The sequence below is a fragment of the Epinephelus moara genome, chromosome 17 (assembly GCF_006386435.1).
Source record: "Epinephelus moara isolate mb chromosome 17, YSFRI_EMoa_1.0, whole genome shotgun sequence".
Classification (NCBI taxonomy): domain Eukaryota; kingdom Metazoa; phylum Chordata; class Actinopteri; order Perciformes; family Serranidae; genus Epinephelus; species Epinephelus moara.
In genome coordinates this window covers 33,703,313-33,713,043 of record NC_065522.1, presented here as the reverse complement: position 1 = coordinate 33,713,043, position 9,731 = coordinate 33,703,313, and the positions used below count along the sequence as shown (strand labels likewise).

The 9,731-nt window shown below is 43.5% G+C and overlaps 2 protein-coding genes across 3 annotated transcripts in view; one reads left to right on the top strand and one right to left on the bottom strand.

Moving 5' to 3' along the window:
* LOC126403944 (butyrophilin subfamily 3 member A2-like) overlaps positions 1-775 on the bottom strand; it is a 6,086-nt gene extending 5,311 nt beyond the window's left edge. The window contains exon 1 of one of the 2 annotated variants that reach the window (XM_050066814.1): positions 639-775. The gene's annotated coding sequence lies outside the window, so the exon portion shown is untranslated. The remainder of the gene's footprint in view (positions 1-638) is intronic. The other variant, XM_050066812.1, reaches the window with a different exon arrangement.
* Positions 776-2,404: 1,629 nt separating this feature from the next.
* Positions 2,405-9,731, top strand: part of LOC126403945 (uncharacterized) — an 8,910-nt gene continuing 1,583 nt past the window's right edge. Inside the window, exons 1-9 of the mRNA XM_050066816.1 lie at positions 2,405-3,265; positions 3,461-3,520; positions 4,182-4,442; positions 4,666-4,911; positions 5,508-5,660; positions 5,745-5,795; positions 7,266-7,310; positions 7,798-7,872; positions 8,937-9,016. Of these exons, the coding sequence (XP_049922773.1) occupies positions 3,235-3,265; positions 3,461-3,520; positions 4,182-4,442; positions 4,666-4,911; positions 5,508-5,660; positions 5,745-5,795; positions 7,266-7,310; positions 7,798-7,872; positions 8,937-8,995 (981 nt within the window). The 5' untranslated portion in view covers positions 2,405-3,234 and the 3' untranslated portion in view covers positions 8,996-9,016. The remainder of the gene's footprint in view (positions 3,266-3,460; positions 3,521-4,181; positions 4,443-4,665; positions 4,912-5,507; positions 5,661-5,744; positions 5,796-7,265; positions 7,311-7,797; positions 7,873-8,936; positions 9,017-9,731) is intronic.

The following is a 9,731-nucleotide window of genomic DNA, read 5'->3' as shown; positions in this document are numbered from 1 at the left end:
TGTGAGGACTCTAAAACTTCACCTGAGCCTCCCTCGGCATATGGGTGAGTAGATAATGGCTGAATTTTCATTTTTGGGTGCACTATCCCTTTAACTCCTTAAAGATGTGATCAAAGGTTGTATTAGTAACTCAAACATACAAAAGTTGAACGTTGCAGTTAAGACACGAGGAAAGCTGAGAGTAAACTGATTTTCAAGAGGTTTAGTTTGTGAAAACAAAAAGTTAAGTGCTGTGATTTATCCTCAAAGTGCTGAACCTGGAGTGACAGGGTGTTTCCAGTCTCCGCCCCCTCTCTGTGGAGTTCACCACCACACCTCATAAAAAAACTGTTCCCACAGTGTCAGCGTTCAGAAAGGCCAAGTGTTATGTGTCATTGTGATTAATATTCATTCATGTGCTTTTATAAATAACATTTGCTCTCCGTATGTAGGTTTGTAATGTTTACAACAGCCTTATTTTCTGAGCGACTGATGGGTGCGACTGAACCCACCAATATGTATGACAAAAGACTGCAGACTGAAGACTGTAGTCTGACTTTCAGTCGAGACACAGGACAAACATAATAACGATAATGGCACAGTCAGATAAAATCACTAAATGAATCCATTAAAGTGTTACATGTTTAAATGCGACATACCTTGTGCGCGTTTCAGAGTCGCCTCGCCTCAGTGGAGAGCAGCCTGCACGGTCAAAGTCCAGAATAAAACAGTCTGAAATGAACTCACGGCTGCTATCAGCCCGCCCCCTCTGTAAATCTGTAACCTGTGTTATGACTTTATTGTTTCTCTCCAGTATAACCAAAGCAGTGTGTCAGACTACACACACGATGTTCTACACCTGCAGCTTTATTGGATTCTTAGCCTGAAACACTGCGTTCTGTCACTGTGCTGAGCTCTTGTGTCCACACACTTGTTTTTGTTTTAGCAAGTGAGAAACAGAACGTGTGAAACTCAGTGTCGGTATCTGCGCCCAACCTTTAGACTACAGGTTGTAAAATCCAGCCAATCAAAGCAGCTTCTAATCATCGGTGACTTATTGTGAGTGTTTGATATCAAAGAAATGTGTGTGTGTGTGTGTGTGTGTGTGTGTGTGTGTGTGTCCTTGCTTTGTACTTTCGTTTTCTCTCAGTGTGTTTATTCATGACCTGAACTCTGGGCCTGTTATCTGCTGGAGGTCATGTTTGTATGAAACACCACAGGAACACATGAGCGGCTCAACAAGGAAGTTGTGTGAGTGGAAACTGTGAATGATAAGGTGACTGCAGAGTTCAAATGATGCAGAGAGGAAGAAAAACACAGATTTTAGACGTGTGTTTTGAGAGATTTCTTGAAGGCGGGAGGGAGTGTGCCGGTGGAGGAGCTCAGACAGGTAAGGGGGCGGAGCCAGGTTCTGGAGAGCTCTGTGAGTGATGATGAGGAGTTTGAAATGGATACGCTGGGGGATGGGGAGCCAGTGGAGGTTATGAAGGACGGAGGTAATGAGGTGACAGGAGTGTGTGAGGAGACGAGCAGCTGAGTTCTGGATACACTGAAGTTTGTTGAGTGTTTTGGGTGATGAGCCGTAGAGGAGACTATCTCAGTCTGGAAGTGATGAATGAGTGAATGAGTCTCTGCAGATGAAGAGCAGAGGGATGGACGGAGGCAGCCGATGTTTCTGAGATGGTGAGGGTGGAGTGAGCAGCAGGAGTGATGGCTCTGGTGGAGACGTGGAGCTGAATGTCGTCCATAACTGAATAAATAAACGCATGCATGTTGTGATGTGAGGCTGATTAACTGCAGGGGGCAGAGTGGGACTTCTTTTATATCAGACTGTGTGAGAGTCAAAAGGAGTCGGGGTGGATTCTGTCTCTGTGACCTCATTCTCTCAGTCACTACCCACAGCTCATGACCAAATGTGAGGGTTGTGGTTCTGTTGGCTTCATCACATCGTGACCTCCAGCATGACCTGGGGTGGTTTGCAGCCGAGTGTGAAGCAGTCATGAGAGTCAGCTCCTTCCAGTCTGAGTCAAAGGTTCTCTGCTGGAGAACAGTGGATTCGTCACGTCCTCACTCTGACCTCGTCACATGACCACGTTTGGTCATCAACATAATGGCGTCCAAGGTACCCTGGGTGTGTTGGTTGGTGACATTCTGGGACGCCGTGTCTGTTTTCAAAATACACTTCTGTTTTCACAGGAAATGTACAGTTTGATACAGTCTCTTTCAAAATAAAAGCACTACGTTGGTACAACACCACCAACTGATGTTTTTTTTCCTTCAATACACGTGGTTACGTTTAGCCAACACACACACGTGGTTAAGTTTAGCTAACACACACACACACACACATGGTTACATTTAGCCAACACACACACGTGGTTACGTTTAGCCAACACACACATGTGGTTACATTTAGCCGACACACACATGGTTACATTTAGCCGACACAAACGTGGTTACGTTTAGCCAACACACACACACGTGGTTGGGTTTAGGAAAAAAGACCAGGGTTTGGCTTTACAGTCTTACAGGAAGTGACCACCGGCCTCCCAGCTGAAGGTTGGTGGTTGTTGGACCTATCCACCACTCCTCTTGCCCACTCCAGTTGCTGCCTTAACTTTCATCCCTGTCCTTTTGTGTTTCCCATTAAACTATATCGGCAACTGGCCACATATCACGCTGACATTAAAAGACAGCTTTTTTAATTGGTTTCTGACGCTGTGAGCCACTGTCTGTGCGCCAGATGTTGATTGTGCCCTCTGGGTCGGGAGAGAGTTACTGCCTCCAGAGAAGGAGTTCCAGTATCTTGGGGTCTTGTTTATGAGTGATGGTTATGGTAATAATCATGGCTTATTATTGGTATTATCTATTTGTATGATTTTATTTCATTACAGCCCTCAACACATCCTGATATCTAATAAAGCTTCCTCAACAAGTTTTGGAGTGATTCACACTTACATCATATTTAGTTGATTCCTTTCTGTCTGTCAGAGTCTCGTCTTTGACGCTCCTCTTATAACCTCCCAAAATCAGGCTCTGTGGCGCCACCTGTTGAGACTGCACATGTTTTTCTTCTCTCTTTCTAACCGAGAGCAGCTCAGTCTCAGAGAAACAGCTACTTGAGTCTCAGTCTCAAGCTGCTGTTTCCTCATCAGCAGAGAAACATGACGTGGAGGAGGAAGAGGAAGAGGAGGTTCTGACTTGAATCATATCTTAAATTCAGTGTGATGTTCAGTCAGTCAGAAGCAAGACAACATGGAGGTCACAGCTCTCTGCGTCACACTGTGTGAGTACTGAGTCTGGCACTGTTGGGTTCAGGGGAAACAGATATGATATTGTTTGCATGTACTCTCTCTGAACACAGGTGGTAAAGAGAGTCACAATCTGCTGACTGATGATGGATCAGATATTAGATATATCTACATCTTACAGTTCAGTTATATACGTTACATCTTCTACATCAGCTCTCTTGTCTCTGCAGTGATGACGGTGTTGTTGCTGCTGGTCGCACACATCGACCTCAGTGATTCTCAACATGATGGTAAGAAGCATTTTCATAATGTTCGCATACCTGCTCTCATTCAAACAACATCTTAGGCTCCAAATGGATCAAACAGTCCCCACGTTTACAGCCGAGGGCGACAGAAGTTTGACAGATGACATCTTAAACTTTTACATTTCATTTTTCAAGTGTTGAGCTGCTGCTCGACTGCTGCCTCCATCAGATAGTTAGTTTGTGTTGCTGTGTGACTTTGGTGTTTAAACAAGTTCCTTCAGAGTGACCAAAGTCACACAGCAACACAAACTAACTGACTGATCAAAGCAGCCATAGTGGCGGCTCACGTGTGGAGTCGTGGTGTCTTTGTAGAGTTGGGAGACTGAAGCTGTCAGAACAGGCTGTCTGACGTCAAGGTGAAGCTGTGAACATACCCTCAATATAGCGTACACTTACACTGATCTTGGTGTTTTTAGGTGGTGATGATACGTTTTAACGCTGACCCCTCCACAAAAGCACAATGTTTAGCTTTCGTGTCACACACTGGAGCCGTGCTGACTGACATCTACTGTCTGTAACACGCTGACGATGCATCAGGACCTCATACAACCCCATTAAAAACTCTGAACTATCCCTTTAATACATCTCATCCTCTGTGTGTGTGTGTGTGTGTGTGTGTGTGTGTGTGTGTGTGTGTGTGATGCAGCTTTCCCTCAGGTTGATCCAAACAGACAGCAGCACTTTGCATACGACTCCTTCACAGTGAGCTGTGAGGGTCTGGAGGGACTGACTGGATGGAGAGTGATCAGGAAGACCAAAGGTGTCGTTAATACGTGTTCTCCTTCCTGGTCGACATCAATGGGACCATGTGTCATCCGTAACGCCTATCCAGCCCTTGACAGTGGAGAATACTGGTGTGAAATAGGAGGAGGGAAGAAAAGCAACTCTGTCAACATCACTGTTGCTGGTGTGTAACCACTGAAACACTGAGTGTGCAAAGTCGTGACTTTTTTGTGTGTCTGTGAACGTCTCAGCTTGAAGATTAATACATACTGCTCAATGTGTGCTGACACAACAAACCGTGACCCCAGTATGCTCCAAACAACATCACCTATTGAGACATTTAAACACAGGAAGCATCTGCCATGTTGTCTTACAGGCTTTCAAACTGTGATTTACATATTCTCCAGCTGGCTCAGTGATCCTGGACAGTCCTACCCGTCCCGTGATGCTGGACGATGCTGTGACTCTGCACTGCAGAGAGAAACAGACGTCCTCCAACCTCACTGCTGGTTTCTATAAAGATGGCCACTTCATGGACAGCAGCTCTGCAGGAAACCTGACCATCCAAGGTGTTTCTAAGTCTAATGAAGGACTCTACAGGTGCAGCATCCCTGGAGTCGGACAATCACCTGAGAGCTGGCTGACTGTCAGAGGTGAGAGACACCAATGATTTGTACCTTTCCTGTGTCAGATGTTTTAAAGCTCCATAGACTCATCACACATGATTGTAACCTGCTCTGCAGTCCAGCTTAGTGTGACATTACAACTGAGCATCGTTACAGAAACTGTCTCTGTGGGCTTTATGATGTGGTTTTAACCTGCTGGTCTGAGAACTAGAGCCGAGGATGTCTTACACTTTACTGTTTCAGACACATGTTGAGTTAAAGAATGGACATAGTGACCGTATGAAATGTTTTATTTTAAAGACATACTCTGTTGATTTTCAACCAGCTCTGTGTCACCATGGTGTGGGCAGTGTGTGCAGGTGAAGCCACCCTATGAGGGCCACCTTAACACAGTGTGTCTGCACACACTGCCCACACCATGGTGACACAACCAGCTCTGTGTCACCATGGTGTGGGCAGTGTGTGCAGGTGAAGCCACCCTATGAGGGCCACCTTAACACAGTGTATCTGCACACACTGCCCACACCATGGTGACACAGAGCTGGTTGAAAACCAGCTAATTATCCCTTTACACTGATATCACAGCATGAATTTACAGCATTAGGATCATGTGTCACATACAGAACACACCGTTAGCTCTCCAGCAGCTGATGAAGAGCCTCATCATGGCCTTCAGCTCCCTCTGCTGCTCTGCATTGGTGTCAGTGTTTTCTTGCTGGCTCTGCTGCTGTTGGTGGGATTACTGCGATGTAGGAAACGTCAGACAGTCACTGCAGGTACAGAGAATAAAATACAGACACCACTTCAGTCACTCACACAAACTGTGCTAAACGTGGGCTTTTTTTTTTTTTTAAATCCAGACATCACAATCCCTCTGTCATCCGTCCAGTACACCTCTTCTCCAAAAACAGGTGAGAAATACCATCTATTCTACATAGCTATAAATATGTGTTGTGTATTTTGTAACTATTGAAGTGAGTCCAGGGAGGCAGGTGGGCGGAGACACTTTCAATCCATTCAGTCCAAACATTTTTATAGATCCACAAATCAACTTCTTCGGCCCAAAGGGACTTCAACCCTTCAACACCCTGTAAGAGGGAGTTTTAAAGTTACCCCCGCGCCACACTGCCTGTGTGAACAGCACATGATCGTGTTCACACAGACAGTGCTGCTGCTGCAGATCTGCCTGCAGCTGTATCTACTGTATTTCCACAATTAAGAGCTGATATTCCACTCTTTTATAGAGCCGTGCAGCCACTGTAATATTAACTGCGCGGTCATACAAATATTTCACAATAAAAGCCTCATGGATTCTGTCCACAGAAATCTTGTCAGAGCACTTTTATTTTGAAACAGAAACAGGAGAGGTTGAGTAAAACAAGCATTAATATTTCTCCAAGTCTGTGAGTGATCTCAACATTGAAACTGTAGTGAAAGGAGGTTTAATGTCAATAGGATTATCAAAAGACTATTTTCACTCTATTTTCTCTGAGAACAAGTGACACACACACACAAAAAAAATGGCGAGCCTCTGAATCTCTAGATATGTCACAGCTGAGCAGCACTACTCACACGGGCAGTGTGGCTGCTTGATCCTGTCAACACTGGCACCTAAAACAAATACCAACAGATTCCGTGATGAACACGGGCTGCTCACACAGGCAGTGTGGCCCAGGGCTTAGAGCAGCCACACTGCCTGTGTGAGCAGCACTGCTCAGCTGCAGAACATCTACAGAACAGGAGTCTCACCTGTTTTCTGAGAAAATAGACAGTGAAAATGATCTTTTATTAATCATACTGAGGTTATATCACTTTTCACTACAGTTTCAACCAACTCAACTTTCCTGTATGTGTTTCAAAATAAAAGCCATCTGACTATGTTCCTGTTGACAGAATCCCTTTATCTGTAAACACGAGGCCTTTAATGGTCAAATATTGTCGTGACAATGAAGTGACTTCAAAGGCCTCATTAATAAATGAAGTATTGACTTTTATTGTGCAAATACAACAGATACAGCAGCAGGCAGATCTGCAGCAGCGCCGCAGCAACAACACTGTCTGTGTGAACACTGCACACATGCAAGCCACAGCAGTTCAGCGAGGTAGCTGTCACGTGTTGCTCATGCAGGCAGTGTAGCCCGGGCATTCAGCCCTGCAGAAACATCACCAAGTTTGGACCCTTGACCTTGAAAAACGAATCAATGTTATTAATTTTCCACAGAACTTCCAAAACACTTCTATGATAAATTAAATCAGAAGAGAAGTTTATCAGTTCAGTTCTACCCAGCCAGAATTGAGTCCAAAATTCTGCTACTTGTATACAGTCTAAAGCTCTTACTGACTAGGGACCTTTTTATTCTCTGAATTCTTTACCATTTTAGACACCAGCTGCACTCAAAGTCCACCTCAACATTCAGCCAGACCCGGTGAGTCTTCAATCTTCAATTCAATTCGACGCATGCATGTGCTCACTCTTTCCTAGATTGCATCGGTACATTTCTCAGGTCCTATGTCCGGCTGCCTTTGTTTGATTGTTTGTTTTTTTGCAATGGTTGCGTACACAGAATAAGACTCCTGCCATTTTCAGAGGAGGAGGTTTTCATGATGAAACAGGCTAACTTTTACCAAAGCACAAAGAAATGCAATGTTTATTTTTGTTGTTTTAAGTATCAGATATTATGTATGTAAAAGAATCCAAGGTCTTGAAAACCACAAACTAAAACAGCTCTGAGTGTATTAGAATAAAGAGCATGCATTCACTGATATAATCATATTTACAGGAATATATTTAGATAATTTATTTATAAATCAGCTGATTTGCTTTGGAAGTAAATGATTTCATTTTGAGCCAGTTTATAATTTTGTAAAGAGGTGTCTGCCCATATACTAACCTGCTCCTTTATTATGTTTCAGTGTGTGAAGAGGACGGTGAAGCTGTTTGGAAACATGCAACATATGCTGCCGTCACAAAACCCAGGAGAGAGCAAGGTAATTAACTGAGAAACACAGAATGCAACGTGTACAGGTAATGTCTATATAAAAGATGACGTTCCCATAGATTAAACTTTGCAGCTTGTGACAGCCACTGAATTAACCTCACATTTAGAAACCGCGTTTGAAAGTTAGTGTATTTATAGACTGTATCAGACTGTGTCCACTTCAGCAGCTTCAGGCCTCACTTACAAAAACCACCCGAGATCCCACAGACAGAAAAAGGTAGATGGGCCCCTCGGCTCGTTGTGTAGAAGCTCCTGTTTTGGCTGCACTTTCGGTCACAGAAGAGGCTGTTTCGTCAAGTCACCACCATTAAAATAATACATGACTATGCACGCTTTACATTTATTTATAACAGGACAACAAGTACTTTAAGCCACCTTGCAGCCTCATACGCTGTGTGGGTAAGTGAGTGGGTGGTCAGTGTTTTATAAATATACAGACTGATGTGCTGGAGTAAATTTGGACGCATGTTAACTCTCAGATTTTTTATCTGTGTTGCCGCACATAAGACAGAAGGAAGTAATACACAAGTCTAATGACAAGATGTTGTAGATGTTGACTTGTTTTGTCACAGTCAAAGAGCAAAGTATTCATTCATTGGTAAAATGTAAGAACAGGGTCAAAGAGTATCAGTTCTCTTTTGGGAATTGCTATTACTATCCTCCTTAACTCTATGAAGGCAGTCATTGGATGGATTTTGGGAGGGTCCAAGGACAGAAGGTGCCGATTGTTGTAAACCCCTCTGAGGTCAACTGTGATTTGTGATATTGGGCTTTATCAACTAAATTGAATTGAATTTTCTGAATGTTTAACACAAATTTGAAGTTGGGTATCATCTGTGTAATAATGTTTGGAAACACAACTTAAATTGTGGATGGTGTGACAGGAAAAACAAAAGAAGCATTTTATAGAAAAAGAAATGGGCCGATAATAGAGCCTTGTGGTACCCCACATTTAGGGACAGTCATAACAATCATTTAACTGGTTTTATTTAAAATATTGTTCAATCATATTTTTATGTTTGTCTCAGGTTTCTGAAATTGTTTCTCTTTCAGATGTTGAGGAGCCCATGTTTATGCCTGTGTACCACACCCTAAGCCTGGGGACGGACTAGCAAACAGACCGCCATGAAGAGGTACTGAACTGGAAGTTGATGTGTTTTGACTCTTTTGCTGGAAAATTTTGACTAAAATATGTTGGGACAGGAAGCTACACGGCCTAAAATGATAACGTTATTCTTTCCAAGTATTTTGGTATATTTGATAGGCTACTTTTATGGCAATACATAAATAAATAAAATGGTGGCACAGTGGTGCAGTGGTTAGTGTTGTCGCCTCACAGCAAGAGGTGGGGGGTTAGAACCCAGGGTGGAGGAGCCCTTCTGTGCGGAGTCTGCATGTTCTGTTGTGTGTTCTCCCCATGTCAGCGTGGGTTTCCTCCAGGTGCTCCGACATGTTCTCCCCTTATCAGCACCACTGTGGTCCACCACTGTGGTCCAGAAGCTCTGACCAATTTAGTTTGTTAAAATGCACAACTTTAAAGTTCTTCAGGGTTTTATAGGTTTCAGCTTTTGGTAAACGAATAATTAACAATTCTGAAAAGTCATTTGTTTGCAAAACAGAACCAGCTGCTTGGTGACACCTGTTGTGACAACTTTGCTGTATATTAAAGGGAAATTTCGGTTTATTTCAACCCGTCTCCTATCGTCCTAAATTTGTTTCAAGTCACTAGTGACATAGAAATAATAGTTAGCATGTTAGCCGTTAGCCTAGATACAGCCGTAGCGTCAGACCTGTTAAAACGTAAGTGAACGGGCAACCTTCAAGTGCAAAGTTAGTCCACTAAACAAG